Source organism: Schistocerca piceifrons, chromosome 2, assembly GCF_021461385.2.
Source record: "Schistocerca piceifrons isolate TAMUIC-IGC-003096 chromosome 2, iqSchPice1.1, whole genome shotgun sequence".
NCBI lineage: Eukaryota > Metazoa > Arthropoda > Insecta > Orthoptera > Acrididae > Schistocerca > Schistocerca piceifrons.
Genome location: NC_060139.1, coordinates 312668921 through 312684491, shown reverse-complemented (window position 1 = coordinate 312684491; position 15571 = coordinate 312668921). Strand labels below are relative to the sequence as shown.

Genomic DNA, 15571 nt, shown 5'->3' with positions numbered 1-15571 from the left:
TTGAATAACATCCCAGGTGTGTTCGATCGGATTCAGATCTGGCAAGTTGAGAGCCAGCACAGCACATCAACTGGAACTCGCCATTGTGTTCCTTGAACCACTCCATCACACTCCTGGCCTTGTCACTTGGCGCATTATCTTGTTGGAAATTGCCGCTGCCGTCGGGAAACATGATCGTCGTGAAGGGGTTTCCGTGGTCTGCAACCAGTGTACGATACTCCTTAGCCGTCTTGGTTCCTTGCACGAGCTCCACTGCACCCATGGATGCCCACCTAAATGTTCCCCAGAGCATAATGGAGCCGCCGGCAACTTGTCTCTGTTCTGCAGTACAGATGTCAAGGAGTTGTTCCCCTGGAAAACAACGGATTCGCTCTCTCTCATCAACATGATGATGAAGGTTCGGGATTCACCAGACCATGCAACGCTTTGCCACTGCGCCAACGTCCAGTGCTGATGGTCACGTGCCCATTTCAGTCGTAGTTGGCGATGCCGTAATGTTAACATTGGCACATGGATGGGTCGTCGGCTGTGGAGGCCCATCGTCAGGAGTGTTCGGTGCACTGTGTGTTCACATTTGTACTTTGCCCAGCTTTAAAGTATGATGTTAGTTCCGCTACAGTTCACCGCCTTCCCTGTTTTATCAGTCAGCGCAGCCTACGAAGTCCGACGTCTGTAATGAAGGGTGGCCGCCCAACCCCACGACGTCTGGACGTGGTTTCACCTTCGTTTCGCCACGGTTGAAGACACTCACCACAGCACTCCTCGAACACCCGACAAGTCGTGCAGTTTCCGAAATGCTATTGCTGAGCCTGCCGGCCGTCCATATCTGTCCTCGGACAGATTCGGACAGATCGCGCGCCTTACCCACTCTACACACGGACAGCACGCTCATTGATACTTCATGCACCAAGCGTGTGTCTGAGTAACAGTCATTCCTCGCCAGGTGACGCTGCTATCGCCTGGACGGGTTTATATCGATATAGGTCGGTGTTCATAATGTTCTAGCTGATCTGTATATACTGTTTGTAGCCTTTTTGTATTGTTTGCTGCCCGCCGGAGTGGCCGAGTGGTTCTAGGCGCTACAGTCTCGAACCGCGCGACCGCTACGGTCGCAGGTTCGAATCCTGCCTCGGGCATGGATGTGTCTGATGTCCTTAGGTTAGTTAGGTTTAAGTAGTTCTAAGTTCTAGGGGACTGATGATCACAGCAGTTAAGTCCCATAGTGCTCAGAGCCATTTGAACCATTTTCATTAACACGAATTCAGGATGGTTGGCAATAGACTTGGGGAACCTACCCGGAATTTACGTGCAGATGAGACTGGCTACTGTGAGTAGAAGGATAGCAATCTAGGCAAGCACACTGTGCTGTATCGTTCCACTGATTGATCTCGCGCGTCATTTGAACCATTTGCATTATTTGCTCATTTACAAATTCATCTCCGTAATCTATACAGTAAGAATAAAAATTTTGCCTGCCTGAGAAGAGCAGTTAAAGGTAGTTCCTCCAAGCAGGAAGTACGCAGGTTCGATGCATACATATCTATGTCTGCATACAATCTTTCAAGTCAACATGCGGTGCATGTCGAAGGGTACCTTGTACCGTTGCTTGTCATTCCCTCTCTTGTTCCAGTCGCAATTGGAGGGGTGGAAAAACGATGATAGTCTATATGCTTCGGTACGAATTCTGATTTCTCATACCTTGTCTACGCGGTCCTTACTCAATATGTGCATAAGTGGCACCAGAATCGTTCTGCAGTCTGTGGCAAATGCCGGTTCTCTAAACTATTTCAGTAGTGTTTATGAGAGGAGCGTCGTCTTCCCCCTAGAGATTCCCATTTGAGTTCACAGAGGGTTTCCGTAATACTCGCGCGTTGATCAAACCTACGGATAACAAATATAGCAGCACGCCTTTGAATTGCATCGATGTCTTTCTTTAATCCAATCTGTTGGGTGTCCTAAACAATCGAATAGTAGTGAAGAGTGGGTTCTATTCGCGGGCTGCTTTGTAGATGAGCTACACTTTTCTAAAATTCTGCCAATAAACCGAAGTCGATCATTGGCCTTCGCTACTACCGTCCACGCATGCTTTTTCCATTTCATATCGCTTTGCATCGTTACGCCTAGATACCTAATCGACGTCACTGCATCAAGCACCACACCACTTAAGCTGTATTCGAGCAAAACAGGACTGTTTTTCATGCTCATCTGCAACAACTTACAGTTTTACACAGATATAGTAGCTATCACACATTTCACAAACGTATAAAGTCAGTGATGTGTCGGTAACTTCGAAAACGCTCTTCAATAGGCTATCAGTCTCTGATGTCGGCGGCGACTTTTCATAAGTTAGCCTATACTAGAAACTAGAAATCTAATCGAAAGGAAGGATGGCTACAGTTTACATTCCGTCGGCACCGGAGCCATTGGAGAAGTTGAACAAGGATATGCACGGAAATCGGTTATGGCTTTCTCGAAGTAGCTAACCCAGGGTTGATTAAAATGAATCAAGTTGGCCGGAATAGAACTGCAGTTGAAGGGAAAGACTCCTAGCGCGCAAGCGTAGGCGAAGAAACAAGTGTAGATGATATGCCATCAGTAGAACTGACCAGTCGGCGAGACAGCCCGCCCACGAGAGAAACGAGTCAATTGGTTTTGTTTAGCAGTACATATCGCAGTTTCAAATTTGAAACAATCCGTCTTCAGATATATCCTTGTTATCAAATGACTCGTCAACTAAGGAGCTACGTAGCCTCCACAAGGCAAAGAATCAGCAGTAGAGATGTGTCACTTGGCTCGGCCGAAAGACATACAAAGCATCACATGTGCGAGGTGCCCTTTTCATCTGTCTGCTGCTTGCATTTGACATTACCCATCCGACTTCTGCCTCACGTCACTCCCAGAGGGGACAGCTGCGAGATCGGCCACAGAACACGTGTCAAGGGCATGGCTGCTGTCCAACAAGCTCCGCATGCACTTTCATCTACCTTCTGAGGTCATTGCTCCACGAACTACTGGCGGAAGGTACTACTTATACCAATATCTCACCCCGTCGCCCCTTTCCTTGTTCCACTTTGCGAAGGGCGCGTGGGACGAATGATGATCGGTAAATCACTGAATTAGTTCTAATTTCTTCCAGTTGTATCCATTTTGCGACAAGTATGTGGGAAGGAGTAATATGTTGCGCAACTCTTCTTAGAACGAACGTTCTCGGAATTTACACAGAAAACCTCTCCGTGATGCACAACAGTTCTCTTGCAGCGTTTGCTACTGCACTTTGTGGAGCATATCCGTAACGCTCTCGCACCGACTAAAATGCAATCACTGAACGATCCCGTGAAGAAACGCTTCACTCTTGGTCGAATCTCGTCTACCTCTTTTATTAATCTAACTTGGTAAGAGCCCCATACTGATGAGCAATACTTAAGAATCGATCGAACAAATCTTTTGTAAGCCACTTCTTTCGTGGACGAATCACATTTTCTTACGGTTCTTTCAACGCACCTCAACCTGCTATCTGTTTCACTTACAGTATGTTTTATATATTCATTCCACTTTCACTAGCTCCGAATGCTTACTCCTTGGTATTTTCCGATCTCTGGCGAAGTGTCGCCAGTAATGTAATCCAACATAATGGATCTTTTCATCTGTTTTGCTCAGTACGATAAATTTATTTACGTTCAGGGCCTACTGCCGATCTCTGCATCAAACGTCGATCCTTTACAGGTCTCCAAAAATGGTTCAAATGGCTCTGAGCACTATGGGACTTAACATCTGAGGTCATCAGTCCCCTAGACTTAGAACTACTTAAACCTAACTAACCTAAGTACAGCACACACATCCATGCCCGAGGCAGGATTCAAACCTGCGACCGGAGCAGCAGCGCGGTTCCGGTCTGAAGCGCCTAGAACCGCTCGGTCATAACGGCCGGCTTGCAGGTTTCCCTGCAACTGGCTATTGCCTTCTGTTGTACAGACAACTGCATCGTTCGAAATGGCCTCAAGCAGCTTCCGATGCTGTCGAGGACATAATTTCTTCTCTGGATAGTCTGCAAATCACATTTAAGTGCCTGGCAGAGGGTTCATCGAACCACCTTCACAATTCTCTATTATTCCAATCTCGTATAGCGCGCGGAAAGAACGAACACCTGTATCTTTCCGTACGAGCTCTGATTTCCCTTATTTTATCTTTGTGATCGTTCCTCTCTATGTAGGTCGGTGTCAACAAATTTTTTTCGCATTCGGAGGAGAAAGTTGGTGATTGGAATTTCGTGAGAAGATTCCGTCGCAACGAAAAACACCTTTCTTTTAATGATGTCCAGCCCAAATCCTTATCATTACTGTAACACTCTCTCCGATATTTCGCGATAATACGAAACGTGCTGCCCTTCTTTGAACTTTTTCGATGTACTCCGTCAGTCCTATCTGGTAAGGATCCCACACCTCGCAGCAGTATTCTAAAAGAGGACGGACAAGTGTAGTGTAGGCAGTCTCCTTAGTAGATCTGTTACATTTTCTAAGTGTCCTGAAAATAAAACGCAGTCTTTGGTTAGCCTCCCCCACAACATTTTCTATGTGTTCCTTCCAATTTAAGTGGTTCGTAATTGTAATACCTAGGTATTTTGTTGAATTTACGGCTTTTACATTAGACTGATTTATCGTGTAACGGAAGTTTAACGAATTCCTTTTAGCACTTATGTGGATGCCCTCACACTTTTCGTTATTTAGGGTCAACTGCTAATTTTCGCACCATTCAGATATCTTTTCTTTTGATCTTCTGATGACTTTATTAGTCGATAAACGATAGCGTCATCTGCAAACAACCTAAGACGGCTGCTGAGATTGTCTCCCAAATCGTTTATATAGATAAGGAATAGCAAAGGGCCTATAACACTACCTTGGGGAACGCCAGAAATCACTTCTGTTTTACGCGATGACTTTCCGTCAGTTACTACGAACTGTGACCTCTCACACAGGAAATCACAAATTCGGTCACATTACTGTGACGATATTCCATAAGCACGCAATTTCACTTCGAGCTGCTTTATACACTGAGTAGTTATAATTAAAGTGGCGCTACTCACAGAGGTCCAGCATGGGCTGTAATTATCGTACGGCAATAAAACTTGGTAGATATGCTAATGCGTTGGTGCGCAACCGATTTACGCTGAAAAAAATTAGGGCCAAATTTGCAAACGCACCAACGCATTAGCACATCTACCAAGTTTTGCTGCCATACGATAATTACAGCCCACTCTGGACCTCTGTGAGCTGCAGCTCTTTAATTATAGCTACTCAGTATATTAAAGATCTCATGGACAGCATCGGAAGCTACTTGAAGCTGTTTCAGACGATGCAGTTGTCTGTACGACTTTAGCAACTACAGAAGGCAATAGCGAATTGCAGGGAGACCTGCAGAGGATCGACGTTTGGTGCAGAGATCGGCAGTAGGCCCTGAACTTAAATAAATGTATCGTACTGAGCAAAACAGGTGAAAAGATCCATTATGTTCGATTACGTTATTGGCGAAATATCACTAGAAACAGTAAAATATCAAGGAGTAACCATCCGGAGCTACTTAAAGCGGAATGAACATATAAAACAAATTGTATGAGAAGCAGATACCAGGCTGAGATGCGTTGAAAAAATCTTGAAAAAGTGTGATTCGTCCACGAAAGAAGTCAGTTTGGTTTCCAGATGGGTTTTTCAACGGAAAATGCTATATATACTTTCACTAAGGAAATATTAAATGCTCTGAGTAACCGGAAGTCACCCGTTGGGATTTTTTGTGATCTCTCAAAGGCTTTTGATTGTGTAAATCATGGAATACTTCTATATAAGCTCAAATACTGTGGTATGAATGGGACAGTGCTCAACTGGTTTAACTCATACCTAACTGGAAAAGTGCAGAAAGTTGAAATAAGCAGTTTACATAATATGCAAAAAAAACTGGTGATTTCTCAAACTGGGGAACAATCAAGAATGGGTTGCCGCAAGGTCCCGTCTTGGGTCCTCTGCTGTTCGTAATATATATTAATTACTTGCCATTCTATATTCACGAAGAACAAAGCTGGTACTTTTTGCCGATGATACAAGTATAGCTATCACACCCAACAGACAAGAATTAACTGGTGAAATTGTAAACGATGTTTTTCAGAAAATCGTTAAGTGGTTCTATGCAAATGGGCTCTCATTAAACTTTGACTAAACACAGTATATACAGTTCCACACAGTAAATGGAATGACACCATTAATAAATCTAGACTTCTACCAGAAATCGGTAGCTAAGGTAGAATATTCAAAATTTCTAGGTGTATGCAATGATGAGGGGTTGAACTGGAAAATACACACTGAGGATCTGTGGAAACGTTTGAGTTGAGCTACTTGTGCTATTAGGGTCACTGCAAATTTTGGCGATATACATCTCAGTAAATTAGCTTACCACGCCTATTTTCATTCTCTGCTTTCGTATGGCATCATATTCTAGGGTAACTCATCATTGAGTAAAAGAGTGTTCATTACACAAAAGAGTGTAATCACAATAATTGCTGGAGCTCATCCAAGATCATCTTGCAGACACTTATTTAAAGAGCTAGAGATCTTCACTGTAGCCTCACAATATATACGTATATTCACTTATGAAATTTGTTATTAACAATCCGAACGAATTCAAAAGTAATAATAGTGTACATGGCTACAACACTAGGAAAAAGGATGATCTTCACTACTCAAGGTTAAATCTAGCTTTGGCTCAGAAGGGGGTAAATTATGCTGCCACAAAAATCATTGGTCACTTACCTAATAGCATCAAAAATCTGACAGATAGCCGTATAGCATTTAAAAGGAAATTAAAAGAATTTCTTAATGGCAATTCCTTCTACTCATTAGATGAATTTTTGGATATAGTAAGTGGGTAATTTCCCCAACCCCAACAAAACAGAAATTTTAAAATATTAAGTGTCATCTAATATTTTAACAAGTACTAATCTAAAAGATGTTCGATCGATTCTTAAATATTGCTCACCGGTCTGGGACTGCGGCAGAATCTGCTTATGAAATTTCAATCGCCAACTTTCTCCTGGGAGTGTTAAAATACTTTGTTGACGCCCACCTACATAGGGAGAAACTATCATCATAATAAAATAAGAGCAACGAGATCGCGCACGGGAAGATTGAAGTGTTTGTTTTTCCCGCGCGCTGTGGAACGGTAGAGAAGTAGCTTGAAGTTGGTCCGATGAGCCCTCTGCCAGGCACTTAATTGTGAAATGCAGTGTAATATGTAGATGTAGATGTAAATGTAGGTCAGCGTAGTAGCATGGGTCGATGTTGAGACATGACATCATGGCAGAAAAGCATTCAATTTTTGGAGCAAAACTCGGGAACTGACTTAGCTGAACGGGGAGGTGCGTGAGCAACGTGCTCCTGTATACTGGCCTTCGGACCTGGTAGAGACAGAATGTGTCCCTGGGAAACATGTTCAACCTCAGCGCCAAAACTGACATGGACTCAGGTCAAGTGCTCTTGCAGGCCATGCATCTGGAAAACCTCTGGAGATAACACGTTCGTGGAAGCCTGCATGAAGCAGATCTTTCACTGGCCGAGAGACATGAAATGTTGCCTCATTTTGCATGGAAACAGTGGTTTCCAAACAGTTGCGTTCTTCCAAAGCAGGCCTTACATGCTGTACAAGGAGGTCTCAATAACGCGCAGACGTCATGGTACACCAGCAGGTGCTACGGGTGTATTCTTTCGTAGAAGAACGGACCGAGAATAAAGGTTCTTGTAAGTCCATACCACACAGTCACGTACGGCGAGTGCAATGCCTCTTTGTGCACAACACGCGGTTTAACACTCCTTCAGATTCGGCGGTTCTATATATTCACTGCACCCTATAGGGTAAAATGTGTCTTGTCACTTCACAGAATATTGCCCGGCCGCATGTCACCAATTTCGATCCATGCCAGAAACCGAAGAGCAACTTCAGAAAGTTGCTGCCCCGTCTGGATATTGCACGGGTACCAGGGTAAAACGGCCCGCAAAACGTTCCATACTTTTGACCTTGGGATGAACAATTCTTGTGACACTGCGGGAGCACCAGCTCTACGCGGGGGACACACGATCAGTTATAACTACAGCAACCTCGTCAATAAATTTCACCTGAAAGGACGCCTTCCTCTTCTAGGTGGCGCACCAAGCTCATCCGCCTTTTCAAATTTCATTATCATCTTCAGTCGACCTTCTCCTCAGACTTTACACTCGGCGATACTCTCTCAATGCAGCACTGTAATTGCTGCCGCTCACATAAAACAGCTTCAGCATCAGTGCGCGGCCCCTCTTCTCGCTAGCCGTGCTGTTCACTCACGTGGGGCTTGTCAAGTGACAGCGTGAAAGTCATACCGCAATACAAACAGTGGACAGTGCCAGATTTCACCTAGTTAACAAAATTGAAACTAATTTTTTCCATCGTTAACTGGTTTCGCATTAATGCATTAGCATATGTGCCAAGTTTCGCTGCTATACGATAATGACAACCCACACTCGATCTCTGTGAGTAGCTGCAGTTTAATTATAACCACCAGGTACACTACTGGCCATTAAAATTGCTACACCAAGAAGAAATGCAGATGATAAACGGGTATTCATTGGACAAATATATTATACTACAACTGACATGTGAATACATTTTCAAGCAATTTGGGTGCATAGATCCTGAGAAATCAGTACGCAGAACAACCACCTCTGGCCATAATAACGGCCTTGATACGCCTGGGCATTGAGTCAAACAGAGCTTGGATGGCGTGTACAGGTACAGCTGCCCATGCAGCCTCAACACGATACCACAGTTCATCAAGAGTAGTGACTGGCTTATTGTGACGAGCCAGTTGCTCGGCCACCATTGACCAGACGTTTTCAATTGGTGAGAGATCTGGAGAATGTGCTGGCCAGGGCAGCAGTCGAACATTTTCTGTATCCAGAAAGGCCCGTACAGGAACTGCAACATGCGGTAGTGCATTATCGTGTTGAAATGTAGGGGTCCGCAAGGATCGAATGAAGGGTAGAGCCACGGGTCGTAACACATCTGAAAAGTAACGTCCGCTGCTCAAAGTGCCGTCAACGCGAACAAGAGGTGACCGAGACGTGTAACCAATGGCACCCCATAGCATCACGCCTGGTAATATGCCAGTATGGCGATGACGAATACACGCTTCCAATGTGCGTTCACCGCGATGTCGGGAAACACGGATGCGACCATCATGATGCTGTAAACAGAACCTGGATTCATCCGAAAAAATGACGTTTTGCCAGTCGTGCACCCAGGTTCGCCGTTGAGTACACCATCGCAGGCGCTCCTGTCTGTGATGCAGCGTCAAGGGTAACCGCAGCCATGGTCTCCGAGCTGATAGTCCATGCTGTTGTTGTTGTCTCGCAAACGTCCCCATCTGTTGCCTCAGGGATCGAGACGTGGCTGCACGATCCGTTACAGCCATGCGGATAAGATGCCTGTCATCTCGACTGCTAGTGATACGAGGCCGTTGGGATCCAGCACGGCGTTCCGTATTACCCTCCTGAACCCACCGATTCCATATTCTGCTAACAGTCATTGGATCTCGACCAACGCGAGCAGCAACTTCGCGATACGACAAACCGCAATCGCGATAGGCTACAATCCGACCTTTATCAAAGTCGGAAACGTGATGGTACGCATTTCTCCTCCTTACACGAGGCATCACAACAACGTTTCCCCAGCCAACGCCGGTCAACTGCTGTTTGTGTATGAGAAATCGGTTTGCAAACTTTCCTCATGTAGCACGTTGTAGGTGTCGCCACCGGTGCCAACCTTGTGTGAAAGCTCTGCAAAGCTAATCATTTTCATATCACAGCATCTTCTTCCTGTCGGTTAAATTTCGCGTCTGTAGCGCGTCATCTTCGCGGTGTAGCAATTCTGATGGCCAGTAGTGTATATCGTTAACAGTAACGGTCGTGTCACTCTGCTCTGCAATGTTCACCAAACTGCCTTCACATCTCTCTGATTTATTCCGTTCAGGTCGACGTGCTGAGTTTTATACGCAAGCAGTTCATGAACCCAACTATAAATATGGTTCGGCACTCGGTAAGCTCGAATTTTGTTCTCTAAACTGTATAAACGCCCATCCTGAAGTCACAGAACACGCCATCATCCCTCGCTCGCTAACAAGGACACGTACTCGTCACTTTCGAATACACAAAGACCTCCTAGCGGCATTTGGGGAAAATCTAACTTAACGTCATTCTGCAATCCAGCGTCTCTCGAGTACAACGCTCACTTTCTCAACCAGCTTTTCCTCAGCTGGTCATGTCGACTAAAAGTCGCGAGAAGGACCAGTGTCAGCTGCAGAAATCACGCCTTGCACGAGCTACTCTTAATTGTCCGGCATTGCCAGACGTTCACGAGGGAATTACCGGTGCAACGAACGGCACGTTGGGAAGGTGGAGACCGACGTGGGAAGGACTTGATCAGCGGCCTCGCATGTCATGTCATAGCCGCTGCAAACGGACACGTTTTAAGAGTTGGCTACACGCTTTTCTCTTCATTGTTAACCAATATTAATACTTGCTCTTGAAAGGTACAGAGAAATGAAAGAAAGACTGAGGTACTTTCAATTAACTCAGCAGAGTAAGCCTTCTTTGACTGCAGAGCATATTTCGTTGTGTGTATCACTCTGTGGCGATGTTCTTGAGGACAATATTATGGAAATGGAAGAGGATGTAGATGAAGATGAAATACGAGACATGATACTGCGTGAAGAGTTTGACAGAGCACTGAAAGACCTAAGTCGAAACAAGGCCCCGGGAGTAGACAACATTCCATTAGAACTACTGACAGCCTTGGGAGAGCCAGGCCTAACAAAACTCTACCATCTAGTGAGCAAGATGTATGAGACAGGCGAAATACCCTCAGACTTCAATGAGAATATAATAATTCCAATCCCAAATAAAGCAGGTGTTAACAAATGTGAAAATTACCGAACTGTCAGTTTAATAAGCCACGGCTGCAAAATACTAACACGAATTATTTACAGACGAATGGAAAAACTAGTAGAAGCCGACCTCGAGGAAGATCAGTTTGGATTCCGTAGAAATGTTGGAACACGTGAGCCAATACTGACTCTACGACTTATCTTAGAAAATAGATTAAGGAAAGGCAAACCTACGTTTCTAGCACCTGTAGACTTAGAGAAATCTTTTGACAATGTTGACTGGAATACTCTCTTTCAAACTCTGAATATGGCATGGGTAAAATACAGGGAGCGAAAGGCAATGTACAATTTGTACAGAAACCAGATCGCAGTTATAAGAGTCGAGGGGCATGAAAGGGAAACAGTGGTTGGGAAGGGAGTGAGACAGGGTTGTAACGTCTCCCCGATGTTATTCAATCTGTATATTGAGCAAGCAGTAAAGGAAACAAAAGAAAAATTCGGAGTAGGAATTAAAAATCATGGAGAAGAAATAAAAACTTTGAGGTTCGCCGATGACACTGTAATTCTGTCAGAGACAGCAAAGAACCTGGAAGAGCAGTTGAATGGAATGGATAGTGTCTTGAAAGGAGGGTATAAGAAGAACATCAACAAAAGCAAAACGAGGATAATGTAACGTAGTCGAATTAAATCGGGTGATGCTGCGGGAATTAGATTAGGAAATGAGACGCTTAAAGTAGTAAAGGAGTTTTGCTATTTGGGGAGCAAAATAACTGATGATGGTCGAGGTAGAGAAGATATAACATGTAGACTGGCAATGGCAAGGAAAGCGTTTGTGAAGAAGAGAAATTTGTTAACATCGAGTATAGATTTAAGTGTCAGGAAATCGTTTCTGAAAGTATTTGTAAGGAGTGTATGGAAGTGAAGAGAAAAAAAGCTTTCGAAATGTGGTGCTACAGAAGAATGCTGAAGATTAGATGGGTAGATCACATAATTAATGAGGAGGTATTAAATAGAATTGGAGAGAAGAGAAATTTGTGGCACAACTTAACTAGAAGAAGGGATCGGTTGATAGGGCATATCCTGAGGCATCAAGGGATCACCAATGTAGTATTGGAGGGCAGTGTGGAAGATAAAAATCGTAGAAGGATACCAAGAGATGAATACACTAAAGAGATTCAGAAGGATGTAGGTTGCAGTAGGTACTGGGAGATGAAGAAGCTTGCACAGGATAGAGTAGCATGGAGAGCTGCATCAAACTAGTCTCTGGACTGATGACCACAACAACAACATCACTCTGTGGAGAGGGGACTTTACGGACTGAAAATTTTGTGTGTAAGGTAAACAACAGGTGTGAAGCCATCGCAAACATTTCTTGGACAGATCAGTTCCTTGAGCCATATTAAGATCTGGAACGACATGCGCATCACTTCTGTAATTACTTGGGATGCTTCTCTAAAGTTCTTGCTAAATTCGGAACAGGCAACGGTACTGTCAGATTTCGTTCTGCGATAAACGTGTGTGTCCACAGAAGTTTATTCACCGGGGGCAAGAGTCTAAGAGTGGCATTTTTTATAAAACTGATTCTTTGATTTTGATAACGTATCGTCCTCCAAGAACTAATTTTGATAAGAAGTATATTAAACTTACTGTTTTTATACAGTTCATAGTTATCCAATCGATGTTTTTAAGGTAGACTACTTTGATGCTTAAATGGTATGCAGATTTTTCATTAATATACCCAAAGTGCATCTTCTGATATTATTAATATGAAAATTAATGCCTCATTTTTCATTCAACAATGTAACATAACATCCTTCTTATGATTAAATCCATGGTATCCAACTAATTACTAAAAAAAATATTTTTATTCACGTCCCAATATTGTTAGGTTGACACTGTTGGGTAGCAACAAAAATAACTAGTTAAAAATAACGCATTTACACTCCTCAAAGTGCAGAAACGGGAAACAAGCTTTTTCAGTTTTAATGCCACCGTTAACACTTTCTTCGCTTACGAAATTCACATCTACCATGTTAATTGATCACTGGTTCATTTTTATGCTTTCGATTATTTAATGGTGACTGATTTAATCGAAGATGAACAGAATATGTTTTGAATGATATATTTTGTACTTTTTGAGTAAAATGTAACCCAGCATTCATTAGGTGAATGGGAGAACCTCCCAAAAACAAACTGAAACTTGGCAGAATCGACTTTTTAAAAGCCTACGACTGAACCAAGATGGTATTTGTTACCCCAGTTTGTCACATTTTTGTGTAGCCGTAACAACTGGACTGCATGCTGCATGCCATAGAGTTTGAGAAAGTCTCAATTCCTCGAGCGGACATTTTTTCGAACTTGAAATTTCAGTTCTTTCTTTCCTCTTCTCGACTGAGGCATTCCAGTCCACAGACGAAGAAAAGATATACACACCCAGCGTATAACAAGGCTGTGTTCTCCAGAGCTCTGCCATGTAAAACTGAATGTAGAACCGGTAAGCTATCAAGGCACTCCTTTGTCCACAAACACGTAGGGGACCAGTGTTGTTGCTAGGTAGAGCAATAGGGGGAGGGGGCGTCTTTGCGGGAATTTGGAATGGAGGTCGGGCAGATATACTGCAGCCATGTTTTGATTGTAATGGGAACTGTTGCCGGAAACAGCGTCCCAGGGTTTTGGACCTGCCATTTTCTGCTGCTCGATAATGTCTGTACGAGCAAGCGACGGATTATGGACGCCATTTCGATAACGTTCTGTAAGGTTTCCCGTCCGCCTTGACCGCAGGACAGCGCCGAAACCATCGTTGCACCAAGGAAACAGTGTAGTTCCCGTGAACAGTGTGACAACCAAACCCAAGTTATACGGGGCGTCTCTGCGAAGACGCGTCATGCGCATTATCTGTGGTATTTCAGTAGATATTTCCAATTTAGTTTTCTCAAAGTGTAGTTGGAATCTGCCCATTACGTCTTTTATGCGGCGCTCGGTGACGGCGGAAAGCATCGGTTTGTTTCCCGTTACAAAGAAAATTATTTTTTAAGCGGAAGTTTTCGTCTCAATTGAGGTCTCCCTCCCCATCCAAAATCCCTTTCACGCCCCACCTCACATGCTACTCCCCCAAAACTCGAACAGCATTGCGGAGGCTCTCCAACTGTATTGGAACAGCACCGCAGTATCGAACGAAACGAGGGACACTGCCTCAAACTGAGGCATAGGTGCTTTAATAAAATTAAACTATATGGTTCCCAATACGTTGGAATTTGGACTGAGGAGGGAGGCGTGCTGGGGTAGTCCGTGGAGTTGCGAAAAAGTCGCTGTAGCAGGGTGGCGTAGTGGTTAGTGCATCTGCCTATTGAACTGGAGACCCGGGTTTGAATCCTGACATTGGTACAAATTTTTATTCGTCGCTTCAGTCTACATATATACAAACTTTCAGTAACCTTTCTTTTTCGAGGGACAATTAAAACATTATGACTAATGCTAATACTTTCTTTCATGCCTGGTAATGTTAAATATGCTTCCAGAATGAGATTTTCACTCTGCAGCGGATTGTACGCTGACATGAAACTTCCTGGAAGATTAAAACTGTGTGCCGGACCGAGACTCGAACTCGGGACCTTTGCCTTTCGCGGGCAAGTGCTCCACCAACTGAGCTACCCGAGCACGAGTCACGCCCGGCCCTCACAGCTTTACTTCTGCCAGTATCTCGTCCCCTACCTTCCAAACTTTACAGAAGCTCTCCTGCGAACCATGGAGGACTAGCACTCCTGAAAGAAAGCTAAGCCAATCCTTTCTTTACAGAAGCTCTCCTGCGAACCATGGAGGACTAGCACTCCTGAAAGAAAGCTAAGCCAATCCTTTCTTTCAGGAGTGCTAGTCCTCCATGGTTCGCAGGAGAGCTTCTGTAAAGTTTGGAAGGTAGGGGACGAGATACTGGCAGAAGTAAAGCTGTGAGGGCCGGGCGTCAGTCGTGCTCGGGTAGCTCAGTTGGTGGAGCACTTCCCCGCGAAAGGCAAAGGTCCCGAGTTCGAGTCTCGGTTCGGCACACAGTATTAATCTTCCAGGAAGTTCCGTTAAATATGCTGTTTACTAGAATCATTGCTAGAAACATGCGAGAAATTTGTCATGAGAAAAAACTATGTAGAGCCGAATAGCAAGAGTGGGCAAGTACTGGCCCTTGCCACCCCCACCCCCTGCGGACCCCCATGGTGAGAGCTACGGTGATGAGAGCAGGCAGCAGATGGCGTGAATTGGTGGTACCTGGACTGTTGCAGGCGAAGGCGGGCGGCCGAAAGCTGCCGCGCGTCGCCGTCTCTGTCAGCCTGCGGGGCATCCGCGTGTGCGACGTCTCCTCCGAGGAGATGCTGCTCGACGTCTCCATCTACAGGTGAGCGCTGCATCTGGCTAGTCAGCTGCACCTGCCAGTGGCGTGCAAATAAGACGAGTGCAGAGAGGGGGCTCTCCGGACATAATACACTACAGGCCATTAAAATTGCTACACCAAGAAGAAATGCAGATTTATTGGACAAATATATTATACTAGAACTGACATGTGATTATATTTTCACGCAATTTGGGTGCATAGACCCTGAGAAATCAGTACCCAGAACAACCACCTCCGGC

At 44.5% G+C, this 15571-nt stretch overlaps 1 protein-coding gene across 1 annotated transcript in view; it reads left to right on the top strand.

The window, feature by feature from the left end:
* Nucleotides 1–15571, top strand: part of LOC124776440 (low density lipoprotein receptor adapter protein 1-like) — a 197963-nt gene that overhangs the window by 145106 nt on the left and 37286 nt on the right. The window contains exon 3 of the mRNA XM_047251438.1: nucleotides 15223–15335. Within this exon, the coding sequence (XP_047107394.1) occupies nucleotides 15223–15335 (113 nt within the window). The remainder of the gene's footprint in view (nucleotides 1–15222; nucleotides 15336–15571) is intronic.